Consider the following 17,611-nt stretch of genomic DNA (forward strand, 5'->3'; position numbering starts at 1 on the left):
AGGTTGGATCAAGCTCAAACTGTCATTTGATTATGTTTATTAAACATACGAGTAAAATCTGCGTCCAACAAAGGCGGGGGGCGGGGGTGTGTGCATTAAAGCTACTTGAAGAGCAGAGGCAACCTGCAGTGAGGCTCCGTCTGACTGGGATTGTCCGAATAGAGCGACATGGTCCTAGCGGTGAGATCGAAAATGCCAACGGCAATGGTTTTGACCACCTCGTCACAGCTGCCATTCTCGCGCCACACGCAATACAATCCCCCAGAGACATCGCCCAGCATGTGGCGCACATCCTGCTCGCTCGATGGCGGCTTGTAGGTGCCGAACGCCTGCATTCGCGACACGCTGGACTCGACCATCAGAGCGTTGGCCCGATCCTGGTGAATGCGATCGAATCTAGGATCGAATCGAGAATTACTCAAGCTGCGCTAATGAAGTTAATGGAGCAGGCATCGGCTGCTCCCACACCTGCGTCTCTGAGCACCCTAAAAGCATCGTCCACATTGCTGGTGGCCAGCAGGGCTCGTGTCAAGAAGTGTCTCGCTAAAAAGCATTAAAGCAAACCCTCATTAAAGGTCTCTTATCTTATCCCATCGAAAGGAGTACACTCACGTGTCTTGCCACTGCGCAACAGCTCCGCACTGCTCGTATTGATGGTGAAGACCAGGCCATGGTAATTCTGATTCATGGTGTAGCCGGGCAAGTGTCCGGCGTAGCACAGGGACATAAAGTGCTCCTCCTTGACATTGTATTTGCCCTGCGGCTTGTCGCTGATGATGTGCGCGTCAACAAAATAGTAATGATTGAGGGTCTCCGTCAGGGCATCCTCGGTGTGGCCCAACAGTCGCTATAAACGAGACGTTGCACTGTATTAAAGCAATCTTCTGGGGCTCCTCTAGGCATTACCTACGCTATTCTTTTGGTTGACAATGATTGTGGAGCAGCCAGTCGGCTGGTTATTGTTGCGCGGCTGAAGCTTCAATGCCTGCGGCAAGATGTCGTCAAGGTGCAGCAGAAAGAGCTAAAAAGCAATATGATAAACGTTTTAAAAACAAAATTAAATATATATATTAAAGTATAACCACGTACGTCTGCTAATCTCTTTATTTATAAGATTCTTTACTGGTGTATATGGAAATCGTTCAGATAACACCCATGGGACTGGGACTGGGTCTGCGTCTGTGTCTAGGTCGTGTCGTACTTGACACTTCGGCTAGCCTTTCTTTCTTGTTTTCGTTTGAAATATTGTAAGTAGCAATGATAAAGAGCATCGCTTAGCATCGCTTAGCATCGCATAGCCACACAAGACACCTGCACCTCGTTACCGATCCAATTCCATGCTAATCAGACTTTTATTATTAGAAACTGCATCGGAGATCAGCAGCACATCAGATGGACAGCCTAACGCAATGTTAATGCTGCTAATTTGAATTATTAATTGTCATACGTTAGTACCCGTGTTAGCCACAGCCACAGTCCCAGCCTCAGACCCCCGTCCAGCACCTGCACACCAGCCACAGAACAGCCAAGACGACGCACCGCACCGTGTGGGGTGTACCGTGTGGCGTGTGGCGTGTACCGTGTACCGTGTACCTTGTGCTGCGATGGAGCTGGGAGATTAAGATAGATGTAGATGCTCACAGTTGCGACCAGGGTCAGCGCGATTTTTGCGTGCAATTAATTGGCCGGTCAAAGCTGAATGGACGAAAAAAATTATAACACATTATCGAGCAAGGCAGCCGCACTGCACTGCACTGCATTGAGACTTCTGCACAGCAGGAATGAGGTAGGGGGACTGATGTCAACCAACCAACATGCCTATACTAAAGGGAAATCGGTGGAGACCGCACTACATTCGGTAGCAGCTACCATTGAGAAAGCCCTTCACAATAAAAAAAAAAGTATGCACTGGGAGTATTCGTGGACATCTCCGGAGCATTCAACAACGTGGCTACGGAAGCAATAACAAATTGCCTTGTAGCAACTAATACACACCCAGCAATCAACCTGTGGATAAGGAACCTCCTAGGTTGCAGACGGGTGCAATCAGAGTGGGGCACCGCTTCCATGGTGAAAGAGGCACACAGAGTCACACCCCAGGGTGGAGTCATGTGCCCCTCCTGTGGAATCTGGTGGTCGGCGATCTCATCAAGAGATACGAAAGGAATGCCCCAATAATAACAGCTTATGCGGACGACATAAGCATACTTATTACGGGTGTTTGCCCATCGACCCTCAGCTCACTAATGGAACGAACACTCAGGGAGATACACGAGTGGGCGGAAGATGTAGGACTAAGTATCAACGCGGACAAGACGGACCTCATCCTCTTTACCAAGAGGTACAAGGTACCGATATGGACCCCCCGAAGATCAATCAAACTAGGCTAACCCCAAAAACACAAGTCAAATACCTGGGCACAGTACTGGATAGTAAACTGGCATGGAAACCCAATGTATTGGAAAGGGTGAAGAAGACCACCATTGCGCTTTATGCATCCAAGAAGATGCTCAGCAGCACATGGGGCCTGTCTCCGGCTCTGATGCATTGGATTTACATCTGGCAAGCTACTGAAAAGAAAACGTATCATAAGCTTATGGAAAAGACTCAGCGACAGGCTTTGCTCTGTATTACAGGGGCGCTGAGGTCAACCCCAGTAAAAGCACTCGAAACCCTACTTGGAATCGAACCCCTAGACATCCACGCTCGTCTGACTGCAGAAAAGGCAGCACAACGCCTCATCGCTTTAGGAAATATGTCGCCACAAGAATACGGGCATAGTTCAATTGGAAGGGAAATGAACAGATCAACTGATTACATGACCCCCCAAACATGCCTCGACGTAAAAACAACTGGATCTTCGGGACCTGAAGACTGGAAAATCGGAAGAGACCAAACGGAGCACCTCAATATATATACGGACGGCTCCAAGATGGACGGAGGAGTAGGAGCGGGCCTATACTGTACAGACCCTGAGATAAGGCTGTCATATAAGCTACCGGACCATTGTACCATATTCCAGGCAGAGGTTTTTGCCATCAGGAAAGCAGCAGAGGTCGCTCTTCTCACTGAAAGAGCACACGATGCGGTCAACCTATTCGTCGACAGCCAAGCGGCGATAAGATCCATGCAGTCGTCCGCAGTCAGTTCCAGAAATGTCTTGGCGAGCAGGGAGGCACTAGATACCCTAAGCACAACAAAGTCAGTACGAATCTACTGGATTCCCAGCCACCAGGGCATCGAAGCAAACGAGACGGCGGACGTACTAGCTAAGGAAGGCGTCGGGCTGGCGAATACGAGAACCGAGAACGTGCCTGTCTCCCTCAGAACGCTGCAAAGCTATCTAGAAAAGCAGGCCGGGTCACAAACCGAAAGTAGGTGGAGGAGTACCACCGCCTGGGGCAACCGAAACCCTAAAACATCTCATCTGCAACTGCCCTGCTCTCTTAAGGGCAAGGAGGAAGTACTTGGGCGCGCCAGTCCTGCCATCACTGGAAGATGCCTCCAAGAGGACGCCACAGCAACTACTGGCCTATGCGAAAAATACCTCGATCCTCGAGGACTTCAAAACCCCCTAAACACTGCCGCGACGGTTCATACCCCCCTATCCGGACAACTAAGGGCCATACTGGCCTATGTGGGGCCCCCTCTGAGGGCCGTCCGGGTCAACCTAACCTAACCTAACCTACTCTACTTCTATTCTACTTATCGACGTACAGGGAGCTGCAGACAATATCGGTACTTTTGTGCGATAGTCGGATCGAATCCGGAGGTTAAATGCCTTTATTTTAAAAATAACAAGCCGCCCATAAAATTGTATTCATTCAAATAGTAACCACTCAACTTAACAACTCGTCATCATCAGCGATCTTTTCTTTTTCCCTGAAGAAAATGTGTCCGACTCGAACTACACAGAAAGCGACAGAAGTAACGAAACTCCTGGTGCTAAAAAATGAGGCTAGGAAGCCGCAAAGGAGCTACCTTTACAAAGCCAGTGCTGCCAATGCGGGGACAGAAAATATATATTGTTGTCGCCGGCTTTGTCAATCGGAATAGGCCATAGGAACATTTGTTCACATATTGTCAACAAATCAGGCAGTTAATAGTCAGTTCAGTGAGTGTTCTGTGTAAAAATTGAGAAACTAGAAAAAACTTACAATAAAACGCCTAAGTTCGCTGTATTTTCAGTAGTAATTTCGAACTGGATGGTTCGCATCCTCCCTGAAGAAAGCAACGCGTGCGTGGATTCTGCCGAAAACCAATCCAAGAAGTGAAAAGTGAACAAATTGCACTGTAATTCGAATTCCTTTCTTCAATTAGTGCACATACGTATGTATTTATTGTGTGAAAATCAGAATCAGTGAGAATCCCACTGTTCTATCAGAATGAACGGTCAGAATCGCAAGAGGGAGTGGCAAGCTGGGCGCGGTGAGGATCTCACCCCCGACGACCGTATTGAACTGATTGCCGAGTTGATGGCTAAACTAGACGGCGTCAATTTCGTCGCCGACTTTTTACACATCCGTCGACTGAAACTGCTGATCACCGACTGCCTGCCCGACCGCAAGGAGCAGCTGCTACGCATTCTCATAGGCTATGTGAACCGGCCCCCCAGCCCGGCCACAACTAGCTACGCCAAAATTGTGAGTCTCCTCAGCAACGACCTTGGTTCCTTGATGGTCGACTGCATCCGCGCCCTGAGGGCGGTCCAAGAGAAGGCACTCATCGATGGCAAGTGGGACAACGCGCGCGGCCTGGAGTACTTCTTAGCCGAGCTAAGCAAGTGACTTAGCATAGAAGGGCCCTGGCTGTGCAGTTTGATCACTGCACTGCCCCTGTTCTTCCACGATACGTTGCACATATCAAACTCTCGGTAAACCAAACGTAGCATATTCAATAACACGAACCTAAGACACGAGCATAACACACGAGATTAACACTCGATCCTAACGCACGAGCAACACACGATCCTAACGCACGAGCGACGCACGAGCCTAATAAACGAAGAACCAGCTCGACGATCCGCACATTCCCAGGAAAGATCCAAGCAAACTCTTTGGACCTGAAGAAGCCTCACCTGGGATAAACTAGAGCTGCAGCACTGTGATCTGTTTATTGCCGAAGCCGTCGCGTCCTTGGAAATATTTTGTCATCTTCGCTGCCGCTAACCAGGGGCTCCATGGCCCCCAGGTAGATGGGCGCCTGGAATCACACCACACATAGGACGAGTGGGGAAATTATCCACATGCACATGCCCCCCTGTACTAACATCTTGGCTCACTCATATTTCACAATTTTATTTTAAAGAGTGTGAGGTTTTAGATTGGCTAAGGACCCAAAAAAAAGTTGGATCAAGCTCAAACTGTCATTTGATTATGTTTATTAAACATACGAGTAAAATCTGGGTCCAATAAAGGCGGGGGGCGGGGGTGTGTGCATTAAAGCTACTTGAAGAGCAGAGGCAACCTGCAGTGAGGCTCCGTCTGACTGGGATTGTCCGAATAGAGCGACATGGTCCTAGCGGTGAGATCGAAAATGCCAACGGCAATGGTTTTGACCACCTCGTCACAGCTGCCATTCTCGCGCCACACGCAATACAATCCCCCAGAGACATCGCCCAGCATGTGGCGCACATCCTGCTCGCTCGATGGCGGCTTGTAGGTGCCGAACGCCTGCATTCGCGACACGCTGGACTCGACCATCAGAGCGTTGGCCTGATCCTGGTGAATGCGATCGAATCTAGGATCGAATCGAGAATTACTCAAGCTGCGCTAATGACTACTGGTAGGTCTCTGGTACTCACTGATTCACATGGTAGTTATGATTACCCAAGGGTATCTCCTTGATGTTCAAAAGCGACTCATTCTTACGGTCTGGCGAAGGCGCCATCTCCACATTGTAGAACATCTGGCGGGGATCGCTGTGAAATCAAGGAACACGAAAACTGCAGACTGTTGACCGTTGACCAAAGTACCTTTGATACTCACGCCAAAAAGGTAAAGTTAATGGAGCAGGCATCGGCTGCTCCCACACCTGCGTCCCTGAGCACCCTAAAAGCATCGTCCACATTGCTGGTGGCCAGCAGGGCTCGTGTCAAGAAGTGTCTCGCTAAAAAGCATTAAAGCAAACCCTCATTAAAGGTCTCTTATCTTATCCCATCGAAAGGAGTACACTCACGTGTCTTGCCACTGCGCAACAGCTCCGCACTGCTCGTATTGATGGTGAAGACCAGGCCATGGTAATTCTGATTCATGGTGTAGCCGGGCAAGTATCCGGCGTAGCACAGGGACATAAAGTGCTCCTCCTTGACATTGTATTTGCCCTGCGGCTTGTCGCTGATGATGTGCGCGTCAACAAAATAGTAATGATTGAGGGTCTCCGTCAGGGCATCCTCGGTGTGGCCCAACAGTCGCTATAAACGAGACGTTGCACTGTATTAAAGCAATCTTCTGGGGCTCCTCTAGGCTTTACCTACGCAATTCTTTTGGTTGACAATGATTGTGGAGCAGCCAGTCGGCTGGTTATTGTTGCGCGGCTGAAGCTTCAATGCCTGCGGCAAGATGTCGTCAAGGTGCAGCAGAAAGAGCTAAAAAGCAATATGATAAACGTTTTAAAAACAAAATTAAATATATATATTAAAGTATAACACCGTACGTCTGCTAATCTCTTTATTTATAAGATTCTTTACTGGTGTATATGGAAATCGTTCAGATATTTTGAAAATAACAAGCCGCCCATAAAATTGTATTCATTCAAATAGTAACCACTCAACTTAACAACTCGTCATCATCAGCGATCTTTTCTTTTTCCCTGAAGAACATGTGTCCGACTCGAACTACACAGAAAGCGACAGAAGTAACGAAACTCCTGGTGCTAAAAAATGAAGCTAGGAAGCCGCAAAGGAGCTACCTTTACAAAGCCAGTGCTGCCAATGCGGGGACAGAAAATATATATTGTTTTCGCCGGCTTTGTCAATCGGAATAGGCCATAGGAACATTTGTTCACATATTGTCAACAAATCAGGCAGTTAATAGTCAGTTGAGTGAGTGTTCTGTGTAAAAATTGAGAAACTAGAAAAAACTTTCAATAAAACGCCTAAGTTCGCTGTATTTTCAGTAGTAATTTCGAACTGGATGGTTCGCATCCTCCCTGAAGAAAGCAACGCGTGCGTGGATTCTGCCGAAAACCAATCCAAGAAGTGAAAAGTGAACAAATTGCACTGTAATTCGAATTCCTTTCTTCAATTAGTGCACATACGTATGTATTTATTGTGTGAAAATCAGAATCAGTGAGAATCCCAATGTTCTATCAGAATGAACGGTCAGAATCGCAAGAGGGAGTGGCAAGCTGGGCGCGGTGAGGATCTCACCCCCGACGACCGTATTGAACTGATTGCCGAGTTGATGGCTAAACTAGACGGCGTCAATTTCGTCGCCGACTTTTTACACATCCGTCGACTGAAACTGCTGATCACCGACTGCCTGCCCGACCGCAAGGAGCAGCTGCTACGCATTCTCATAGGCTATGTGAACCGGCCCCCCAGCCCGGCCACAACTAGCTACGCCAAAATTGTGAGTCTCCTCAGCAACGACCTTGGTTCCTTGATGGTCGACTGCATCCGCGCCCTGAGGGCGGTCCAAGAGAAGGCACTCATCGATGGCAAGTGGGACAACGCGCGCGGCCTGGAGTACTTCTTAGCCGAGCTAAGCAAGTGACTTAGCATAGAAGGGCCCTGGCTGTGCAGTTTGATCACTGCACTGCCCCTGTTCTTCCACGATACGTTGCACATATCAAACTCTCGGTAAACAAAACGTAGCATATTCAATAACACGAACCTAAGACACGAGCATAACACACGAGATTAACACTCGATCCTAACGCACGAGCAACACACGATCCTAACGCACGAGCGACGCACGAGCCTAATAAACGAAGAACCAGCTCGACGATCCGCACATTCCCAGGAAAGATCCAAGCAAACTCTTTGGACCTGAAGAAGCCTCACCTGGGATAAACTAGAGCTGCAGCACTGTGATCTGTTTATTGCCGAAGCCGTCGCGTCCTTGGAAATATTTTGTCATCTTCGCTGCCGCTAACCAGGGGCTCCATGGCCCCCAGGTAGATGGGCGCCTGGAATCACACCACACATAGGACGAGTGGGGAAATTATCCACATGCACATGCCCCCTGTACTAACATCTTGGCTCACTCAAATTTCACAATTTTATTTTAAAGAGTGTGAGGTTTTAGATTGGCTAAGGACCCAACGAAATGTTGGATCAAGCTCAAACTGTCATTTGATTATGTTTATTAAACATACGAGTAAAATCTGCGTCCAACAAAGGCGGGGGGCGGGGGTGTGTGCATTAAAGCTACTTGAAGAGCAGAGGCAACCTGCAGTGAGGCTCCGTCTGACTGGGATTGTCCGAATAGAGCGACATGGTCCTAGCGGTGAGATCGAAAATGCCAACGGCAATGGTTTTGACCACCTCGTCACAGCTGCCATTCTCGCGCCACACGCAATACAATCCCCCAGAGACATCGCCCAGCATGTGGCGCACATCCTGCTCGCTCGATGGCGGCTTGTAGGTGCCGAACGCCTGCATTCGCGACACGCTGGACTCGACCATCAGAGCGTTGGCCCGATCCTGGTGAATGCGATCGAATCTAGGATCGAATCGAGAATTACTCAAGCTGCGCTAATGAAGTTAATGGAGCAGGCATCGGCTGCTCCCACACCTGCGTCCCTGAGCACCCTAAAAGCATCGTCCACATTGCTGGTGGCCAGCAGGGCTCGTGTCAAGAAGTGTCTCGCTAAAAAGCATTAAAGCAAACCCTCATTAAAGGTCTCTTATCTTATCCCATCGAAAGGAGTACACTCACGTGTCTTGCCACTGCGCAACAGCTCCGCACTGCTCGTATTGATGGTGAAGACCAGGCCATGGTAATTCTGATTCATGGTGTAGCCGGGCAAGTGTCCGGCGTAGCACAGGGACATAAAGTGCTCCTCCTTGACATTGTATTTGCCCTGCGGCTTGTCGCTGATGATGTGCGCGTCAACAAAATAGTAATGATTGAGGGTCTCCGTCAGGGCATCCTCGGTGTGGCCCAACAGTCGCTATAAACGAGACGTTGCACTGTATTAAAGCAATCTTCTGGGGCTCCTCTAGGCATTACCTACGCTATTCTTTTGGTTGACAATGATTGTGGAGCAGCCAGTCGGCTGGTTATTGTTGCGCGGCTGAAGCTTCAATGCCTGCGGCAAGATGTCGTCAAGGTGCAGCAGAAAGAGCTAAAAAGCAATATGATAAACGTTTTAAAAACAAAATTAAATATATATATTAAAGTATAACCACGTACGTCTGCTAATCTCTTTATTTATAAGATTCTTTACTGGTGTATATGGAAATCGTTCAGATAACACCCATGGGACTGGGACTGGGTCTGCGTCTGTGTCTAGGTCGTGTCGTACTTGACACTTCGGCTAGCCTTTCTTTCTTGTTTTCGTTTGAAATATTGTAAGTAGCAATGATAAAGAGCATCGCTTAGCATCGCATAGCCACACACGACACCTGCACCTCGTTACCGATCCAATTCCATGCTAATCAGACTTTTATTATTAGAAACTGCATCGGAGATCAGCAGCACATCAGATGGACAGCCTAACGCAATGTTAATGCTGCTAATTTGAATTATTAATTGTCATACGTTAGTACCCGTGTTAGCCACAGCCACAGTCCCAGCCTCAGACCCCCGTCCAGCACCTGCACACCAGCCACAGAACAGCCAAGACGACGCACCGCACCGTGTGGGGTGTACCGTGTGGCGTGTGGCGTGTACCGTGTACCGTGTACCTTGTGCTGCGATGGAGCTGGGAGATTAAGATAGATGTAGATGCTCACAGTTGCGGCCAGGGTCAGCGCGATTTTTGCGTGCAATTAATTGGCCGGTCAAAGCTGAATGGACGAAAAAAATTATAACACATTATCGAGCAAGGCAGCCGCACTGCACTGCACTGCATTGATACTTCTGCACAGCAGGAATGAGGTAGGGGGACTGATGTGAACCAACCAACATGCCTATACTAAAGGGAAATCGGTGGAGACCGCACTGCATTCGGTAGCAGCTACCATTGAGAAAGCCCTTCACAATAAAAAAAAAAGTATGCACTGGGAGTATTCGTGGACATCTCCGGAGCATTCAACAACGTGGCTACGGAAGCAATAACAAATTGCCTTGTAGCAACTAATACACACTCAGCAATCAACCTGTGGATAAGGAACCTCCTAGGTTGCAGACGGGTGCAATCAGAGTGGGGCACCGCTTCCATGGTGAAAGAGGCACACAGAGTCACACCCCAGGGTGGAGTCATGTGCCCCTCCTGTGGAATCTGGTGGTCGGCGATCTCATCAAGAGATACGAAAGGAATGCCCCAATAATAACAGCTTATGCGGACGACATAAGCATACTTATTACGGGTGTTTGCCCATCGACCCTCAGCTCACTAATGGAACGAACACTCAGGGAGATACACGAGTGGGCGGAAGATGTAGGACTAAGTATCAACGCGGACAAGACGGACCTCATCCTCTTTACCAAGAGGTACAAGGTACCGATATGGACCCCCCGAAGATCAATCAAACTAGGCTAACCCCAAAAACACAAGTCAAATACCTGGGCACAGTACTGGATAGTAAACTGGCATGGAAACCCAATGTATTGGAAAGGGTGAAGAAGACCACCATTGCGCTTTATGCATCCAAGAAGATGCTCAGCAGCACATGGGGCCTGTCTCCGGCTCTGATCCATTGGATTTACATCTGGCAAGCTACTGAAAAGAAAACGTATCATAAGCTTATGGAAAAGACTCAGTGACAGGCTTTGCTCTGTATTACAGGGGCGCTGAGGTCAACCCCAACAAAAGCACTCGAAACCCTACTTGGAATCGAACCCCTAGACATCCACGCCCGTCTGACTGCAGAAAAGGCAGCACAACGCCTCATCGCCTCGTCGATAAGATCCATGCAGTCGTCCGCAGTCAGTTCCAGAAATGTCTTGGCGAGCAGGGAGGCACTAGATACCCTAAGCACGACAAAGTCAGTACGGATCTACTGGATTCCCAGCCACCAGGGCATCGAAGGAAACGAGACGGCGGACGTACTAGCTAAGGAAGGCGTCGGGCTGGCGAATACGAGAACCGAGAACGTGCCTGTCTCCCTCAGAACGCTGCAAAGCTATCTAGAAAAGCAGGCCGGGTCACAAACCGAAAGTAGGTGGAGGAGTACCACCGCCTGCAGAACCTCGAAAATCATGTGCAAGGACCGCACTGACAAACTCAGCCACTACCTGCTGCACCTACCCCGGAAGGACTGCAGATTATTAGTGGGAATATTAACGGGACACTGCTTGGCTGCGGCGCATGCAACAAAGCTAGGAATCACAAACAGAGACAGTTGTAGGAAATGTGACGAGCCTGGGGCAACCGAAACCCTAGAACATCTCATCTGCAACTGCCCTGCTCTCTTAAGGGCAAGGAGGAAGTACTTGGGCGCGCCAGTCCTGGCATCACTGGAAGATGCCTCCAAGAGGACGCCACAGCAACTACTGGCCTATGCGAAAAATACCTCGATCCTCGAGGACTTCAAAACCCCCTAAACACTGCCGCGACGGTTCATACCCCCCTATCCGGACAACTAAGGGCCATACTGGCCTATGTGGGGCCCCCTCTGAGGGCCGTCCGGGTCAACCTAACCTAACCTAACCTAACCTACTCTACTTCTATTCTACTTATCGACGTACAGGGAGCTGCAGACAATATCGGTACTTTTGTGCGATAGTCGGATCGAATCCGGAGGTTAAATGCCTTTATTTTGAAAATAACAAGCCGCCCATAAAATTGTATTCATTCAAATAGTAACCACTCAACTTAACAACTCGTCATCATCAGCGATCTTTTCTTTTTCCCTGAAGAACATGTGTCCGACTCGAACTACACAGAAAACGACAGAAGTAACGAAACTCCTGGTGCTAAAAAATGAAGCTACCTTTACAAAGCCAGTGCTGCCAATGCGGGGACAGAAAATATATATTGTTTTCGCCGGCTTTGTCAATCGGAATAGGCCAAACATTTTTTCACATATTGTCAACAAATCAGGCAGTTAATAGTCAGTTCAGTGAGTGTTCTGTGTAAAAATTGAGAAACTAGAAAAAAGTTACAATAAAACGCCTAAGTTCGCTGTATTTTCAGTAGTAATTTCGAACTGGATGGTTCGCATCCTCCCTGAAGAAAGCAACGCGTGCGTGGATTCTGCCGAAAACCAATCCAAGAAGTGAAAAGTGAACAAATTGCACTGTAATTCGAATTCCTTTCTTCAATTAGTGCACATACGTATGTATTTATTGTGTGAAAATCAGAATCAGTTAGAATCCCAATGTTCTATCAGAATGAACGGTCAGAATCGCAAGAGGGAGTGGCAAGCTGGGCGCGGTGAGGATCTCACCCCCGACGACCGTATTGAACTGATTGCCGAGTTGATGGCTAAACTAGACGGCGTCAATTTCGTCGCCGACTTTTTACACATCCGTCGACTGAAACTGCTGATCACCGACTGCCTGCCCGACCGCAAGGAGCAGCTGCTACGCATTCTCATAGGCTATGTGAACCGGCCCCCCAGCCCGGCCACAACTAGCTACGCCAAAATTGTGAGTCTCCTCAGCAACGACCTTGGTTCCTTGATGGTCGACTGCATCCGTGCCCTGAGGGCGGTCCAAGAGAAGGCACTCATCGATGGCAAGTGGGACAACGCGCGCGGCCTGGAGTACTTCTTAGCCGAGCTAAGCAAGTGACTTAGCATAGAAGGGCCCTGGCTGTGCAGTTTGATCACTGCACTGCCCCTGTTCTTCCACGATACGTTGCACATATCAAACTCTCGGTAAACAAAACGTAGCATATTCAATAACACGAACCTAAGACACGAGCATAACACACGAGATTAACACTCGATCCTAACGCACGAGCAACACACGATCCTAACGCACGAGCGACGCACGAGCCTAATAAACGAAGAACCAGCTCGACGATCCGCACATTCCCAGGAAAGATCCAAGCAAACTCTTTGGACCTGAAGAAGCCTCACCTGGGATAAACTAGAGCTGCAGCACTGTGATCTGTTTATTGCCGAAGCCGTCGCGTCCTTGGAAATATTTTGTCATCTTCGCTGCCGCTAACCAGGGGCTCCATGGCCCCCAGGTAGATGGGCGCCTGGAATCACACCACACATAGGACGAGTGGGGAAATTATCCACATGCACATGCCCCCCTGTACTAACATCTTGGCTCACTCAAATTTCACAATTTTATTTTAAAGAGTGTGAGGTTTTAGATTGGCTAAGGACCCAACGAAATGTTGGATCAAGCTCAAACTGTCATTTGATTATGTTTATTAAACATACGAGTAAAATCTGCGTCCAACAAAGGCGGGGGGCGGGGGTGTGTGCATTAAAGCTACTTGAAGAGCAGAGGCAACCTGCAGTGAGGCTCCGTCTGACTGGGATTGTCCGAATAGAGCGACATGGTCCTAGCGGTGAGATCGAAAATGCCAACGGCAATGGTTTTGACCACCTCGTCACAGCTGCCATTCTCGCGCCACACGCAATACAATCCCCCAGAGACATCGCCCAGCATGTGGCGCACATCCTGCTCGCTCGATGGCGGCTTGTAGGTGCCGAACGCCTGCATTCGCGACACGCTGGACTCGACCATCAGAGCGTTGGCCTGATCCTGGTGAATGCGATCGAATCTAGGATCGAATCGAGAATTACTCAAGCTGCGCTAATGACTACTGGTAGGTCTCTGGTACTCACTGATTCACATGGTAGTTATGATTACCCAAGGGTATCTCCTTGATGTTCAAAAGCGACTCATTCTTACGGTCTGGCGAAGGCGCCATCTCCACATTGTAGAATATCTGGCGGGGATCGCTGTGAAATCAAGGAACACGAAAACTGCAGAAAACTGTTGACCGTTGACCAAAGTACCTTTGATACTCACGCCAAAAAGGTAAAGTTAATGGAGCAGGCATCGGCTGCTCCCACACCTGCGTCCCTGAGCACCCTAAAAGCATCGTCCACATTGCTGGTGGCCAGCAGGGCTCGTGTCAAGAAGTGTCTCGCTAAAAAGCATTAAAGCAAACCCTCATTAAAGGTCTCTTATCTTATCCCATCGAAAGGAGTACACTCACGTGTCTTGCCACTGCGCAACAGCTCCGCACTGCTCGTATTGATGGTGAAGACCAGGCCATGGTAATTCTGATTCATGGTGTAGCCGGGCAAGTGTCCGGCGTAGCACAGGGACATAAAGTGCTCCTCCTTGACATTGTATTTGCCCTGCGGCTTGTCGCTGATGATGTGCGCGTCAACAAAATAGTAATGATTAAGGGGCTCCGTCAGGGCATCCTCGGTGTGGCCCAACAGTCGCTATAAACGAGACGTTGCACTGTATTAAAGCAATCTTCTGGGGCTCCTCTAGGCTTTACCTACGCAATTCTTTTGGTTGACAATGATTGTGGAGCAGCCAGTCGGCTGGTTATTGTTGCGCGGCTGAAGCTTCAATGCCTGCGGCAAGATGTCGTCAAGGTGCAGCAGAAAGAGCTAAAAAGCAATATGATAAACGTTTTAAAAACAAAATTAAATATATATATTAAAGTATAACCATGTACGTCTGCTAATCTCTTTATTTATAAGATTCTTTACTGGTGTATATGGAAATCGTTCAGATAACACCCATGGGACTGGGACTGGGTCTGCGTCTGTGTCTAGGTCGTGTCGTACTTGACACTTCGGCTAGCCTTTCTTTCTTGTTTTCGTTTGAAATATTGTAAGTAGCAATGATAAAGAGCATCGCTTAGCATCGCATAGCCACACAAGACACCTGCACCTCGTTACCGATCCAATTCCATGCTAATCAGACTTTTATTATTAGAAACTGCATCGGAGATCAGCAGCACATCAGATGGACAGCCTAACGCAATGTTAATGCTGCTAATTTGAATTATTAATTGTCATACGTTAGAACCCGTGTTAGCCACAGCCACAGTCCCAGCCTCAGACCCCCGTCCAGCACCTGCACACCAGCCACAGAACAGCCAAGACGACGCACCGCACCGTGTGGGGTGTACCGTGTGGCGTGTGGCGTGTACCGTGTACCGTGTACCTTGTGCTGCGATGGAGCTGGGAGATTAAGATAGATGTAGATGCTCACAGTTGCGGCCAGGGTCAGCGCGATTTTTGCGTGCAATTAATTGGCCGGTCAAAGCTGAATGGACGAAAAAAATTATAACACATTATCGAGCAAGGCAGCCGCACTGCATTGAGACTTCTGCATTGGCCATTCTAATGAGCATGTGCCCAATCCGAATACCAATTCCAATGTCAATCGTAATATCAATGGCGGCCATGGCAAAAGCCAAATGAAGCCAAGCAAGGGTTCGGTTCGGTTCGGTTCGGTTCGATCTGAGACATTTTTCAGGCTTGTCTTCTCTTTCCTCTTTCCCCTTTGCTCTTATGTGCTGTGCTCCACAAATTGGCTTAAACAAGAAGGAAAGTCTCGTAGCTTCAGGGTCGCAGCTGAAGATACTCTTGCACCTGCAATGGGAGCTATGGGGGATATAACCCTTACAGTTCTACTATCGTCAGGGATCGCTGGCAGTAGAAGACCTACTTTGATCAAATTTTGGTTGGTTATGTACTCCCCAAAATGAAGTCAATAAAGTTACATTGATATATTCCTTGTAAGCCCATAGTTTAGGCCTTACAATCGCCGTGTACAATGCACAAACAATGAGGGGCCACCAAAATTTGATAAAAATATATTACTCCCACCATTAGCTTATCGCTAGAGCTACGATCGAATGAATGTATGTATGTATGTAGTACAAGGGGCTCGTAAGTCTCTTGACCCGAAATTAATTGTAAATTTTACAATTGCATAAATTTAGAAAGAAGTTTTTGGCTTTTAATGGCAGTTATATAATGTAGAGAGGGAGTTTTGGTGTGCAAAACCTACATATGACAAATATTGTAATATTCGTTGGGACAACTGCAGAGCCATGAGATGGCTTCTTTTTCCGCTTGGCAAACAGTTGGTAAGAATCGTGATACCTCATTGCTGACTAGGGTATACAGACGATGGCCTGTCTATCACTTTCGTACGCAGCAGCAGCGGCAGCCGCAGCGGCAGCGGCAGTGGCAGCGGCAGCAGCAGGAACTAGTTCAATGTCTATGCTCTGAACGAGGCACGGGCACGGCGGTCAACATTTCGAGTTCTGCTTGTGCACAGTGGTCGCCGGCTAAGTGGGAATCGCAGAAGGCATGGCATTGTTGGACTGCACGTAGAGAGGGATGGGGAGAGGGGGGGAGGGGAGGAGGGGAGTAAGCCACTTCATTGATTACAATAAAATTAAAGGAAAGACTAAGCAGCTACTAATTGCATTGTTAGATCATCAAACGGTGGGGGTGGGGGCCCTTTTAGCCAATTAACACTGTACTGAGAGCACTGCACTCGGTGGGTATCGCCTTTAATGTTGTCATTGGAGACCCCACAGACACGCAATGTCCCAGAGATTATTCGATTGCACGACACGACTTTAAGTTCTGCTTTAGCTACACCGTTAGAACGCCGCCCGACCGCCCGACCGCCCACTCGCCCACCCGCCCACACTCCGTCGGCAGCCTTGCAGTGCGGATTATTAGCGTCAAATTACAATATTTGAGCCAAAAGCTCCAACAATTGTATTCGATTTAATGGGCACTTAATTGTGCACTGCAACACAACGAAGATAATTCGATGTACGAGTATTACTATTAGTCGGTCGTTTACAGTTTACAGTTGAGTGCTAATTAGCAACCCCCCAACCCCTGACTAATTGGATTGGGGGGGGGCTAGCGCTACTATCTCTAAGCTATTCTCACCTTATGGAATTCCACCTCCGCACCATCGGCCACGCCCTCCAGCTCGCGTATATACTGGGGGAAACTATCCTTCACCGACTCCAGGGTCTCATTATAGATTTGCTCTGAAAATTAATGAATCATTATCCCATCCAATCCATTCGATCCACTCGAGCCAACCATCTGGTGTGAGCGATGCTCTCATGGCTGGGCGAACATATTAACATGAATATTTTTCTTAGATTTGGCCGAGTCGATACGATCAAATATATCCGCGACTTTTCTACTCTACTTCTGGCGAAAATCCTCTAGCTGAACCCTCCCGGCTGGGCAATGGACACTGCATTACCCCGGACAAGGCTAATGCACTGTCGCTTGCTCTGTCCGGGGTAATGCAGTGTCTAGCTAAGGCTATGGTCCGGCGTCTTCCCGATTCAAAGTCGGGGGAACCGAACCAGGGCCATGGCTAGAGGTGCCTGGCGGTCAGGCCTAAAACGCTAGGGGGTGGTCCCCCCGAAAAATATTAACCAGTATGGACCCTCGGGCCAAATATGGAGGCGAAGAAGGATAAAGCACGGGTTGGGATGTCAACCCAAACGTCGGTGGGAAGCGTGACTGCTACCACCGGCGGGCGCGGGGAGGAGCAATCCTCTCTGCGTGTCGCCA

The 17,611-nt window shown here is 48.6% G+C and overlaps 6 protein-coding genes and 1 pseudogene across 7 annotated transcripts; 3 read left to right on the forward strand and 4 right to left on the reverse strand.

The window, feature by feature from the left end:
• Positions 1–8: 8 nt before the first annotated feature.
• On the reverse strand, positions 9–1,724 carry LOC117185046 (uncharacterized; annotated as a pseudogene).
• A 2,326-nt stretch (positions 1,725–4,050) lies between these two features.
• LOC117185213 (uncharacterized) lies at positions 4,051–4,873 on the forward strand. 2 transcript variants are annotated; one of them, XM_033385640.1, is made up of 3 exons: positions 4,051–4,114; positions 4,173–4,329; positions 4,385–4,873. In XM_033385640.1, exon 3 carries the CDS (start codon positions 4,386–4,388, stop codon positions 4,785–4,787), a length of 402 nt encoding a protein of 133 aa, XP_033241531.1. In that variant the 5' UTR covers positions 4,051–4,114; positions 4,173–4,329; position 4,385; the 3' UTR covers positions 4,788–4,873. The 2 variants fall into 2 exon arrangements, with proteins under 2 accessions (XP_033241531.1, XP_033241530.1); XM_033385639.1 differs by lacking the exon at positions 4,051–4,114 and having other exon boundaries at positions 4,138–4,329.
• Positions 4,874–5,368: 495 nt separating this feature from the next.
• On the reverse strand, positions 5,369–6,666 carry LOC117185047 (uncharacterized; the record flags this gene model as incomplete). The annotated part of the gene is made up of 6 exons (XM_033384651.1): positions 5,369–5,739; positions 5,804–5,920; positions 5,988–6,108; positions 6,178–6,412; positions 6,476–6,586; positions 6,655–6,666. Coding segments are annotated over 6 exons (891 nt in total), but the record flags the coding sequence as incomplete, so codon positions are not given.
• Positions 6,667–7,119: 453 nt separating this feature from the next.
• On the forward strand, positions 7,120–8,377 carry LOC6899162 (uncharacterized). Its single transcript, XM_002136327.3, has 2 exons — positions 7,120–7,257; positions 7,313–8,377. The coding sequence occupies exon 2, from the start codon at positions 7,314–7,316 to the stop codon at positions 7,713–7,715; it is 402 nt and encodes a 133-aa protein (XP_002136363.1). The 5' UTR covers positions 7,120–7,257; position 7,313; the 3' UTR covers positions 7,716–8,377.
• Positions 8,378–8,673: 296 nt separating this feature from the next.
• On the reverse strand, positions 8,674–11,974 carry LOC26533227 (uncharacterized). Its single transcript, XM_033384653.1, has 5 exons — positions 11,926–11,974; positions 9,716–9,870; positions 9,181–9,291; positions 8,883–9,117; positions 8,674–8,813 (listed from the first exon to the last, which is right to left on the reverse strand). Exons 1-5 carry the CDS (start codon positions 11,972–11,974, stop codon positions 8,689–8,691), a joined length of 675 nt encoding a protein of 224 aa, XP_033240544.1. The 3' UTR covers positions 8,674–8,688.
• A 125-nt stretch (positions 11,975–12,099) lies between these two features.
• Positions 12,100–13,397, forward strand: LOC117185214 (uncharacterized). The gene is made up of 3 exons (XM_033385641.1): positions 12,100–12,172; positions 12,231–12,387; positions 12,443–13,397. The coding sequence occupies exon 3, from the start codon at positions 12,444–12,446 to the stop codon at positions 12,843–12,845; it is 402 nt and encodes a 133-aa protein (XP_033241532.1). The 5' UTR covers positions 12,100–12,172; positions 12,231–12,387; position 12,443; the 3' UTR covers positions 12,846–13,397.
• Positions 13,398–13,409: 12 nt separating this feature from the next.
• LOC117185052 (uncharacterized) lies at positions 13,410–17,074 on the reverse strand (the record flags this gene model as incomplete). The annotated part of the gene is made up of 6 exons (XM_033384658.1): positions 13,410–13,797; positions 13,862–13,978; positions 14,049–14,169; positions 14,239–14,473; positions 14,537–14,647; positions 16,967–17,074. Coding segments are annotated over 6 exons (987 nt in total), but the record flags the coding sequence as incomplete, so codon positions are not given.
• Between the last annotated feature and the right edge of the window lie 537 nt (positions 17,075–17,611).

This window comes from Drosophila pseudoobscura, chromosome X (assembly GCF_009870125.1).
Source record: "Drosophila pseudoobscura strain MV-25-SWS-2005 chromosome X, UCI_Dpse_MV25, whole genome shotgun sequence".
NCBI classification, from domain to species: domain Eukaryota; kingdom Metazoa; phylum Arthropoda; class Insecta; order Diptera; family Drosophilidae; genus Drosophila; species Drosophila pseudoobscura.

Bases quoted from the DNA above. Each gene is read 5' to 3' on its own strand.
- LOC117185213 (XM_033385640.1), top strand. From the start codon at position 4,386: ATGAACGGTCAGAATCGCAAGAGGGAGTGGCAAGCTGGGCGCGGTGAG.
- LOC6899162 (XM_002136327.3), top strand. From the start codon at position 7,314: ATGAACGGTCAGAATCGCAAGAGGGAGTGGCAAGCTGGGCGCGGTGAG.
- LOC26533227 (XM_033384653.1), bottom strand. From the start codon at position 11,974: ATGTTCTTCAGGGAAAAAGAAAAGATCGCTGATGATGACGAGTTGTTA. The intron at 9,871-11,925 runs GTTGAGTGGTTA...TTAATCTCCCAG, and splicing joins TGATGATGACGAGTTGTTAA to CTCCATCGCAGCACAAGGTA. The intron at 9,118-9,180 runs GTAGGTAATGCC...TCTCGTTTATAG, and splicing joins TTGTCAACCAAAAGAATAGC to CGACTGTTGGGCCACACCGA.
- LOC117185214 (XM_033385641.1), top strand. From the start codon at position 12,444: ATGAACGGTCAGAATCGCAAGAGGGAGTGGCAAGCTGGGCGCGGTGAG.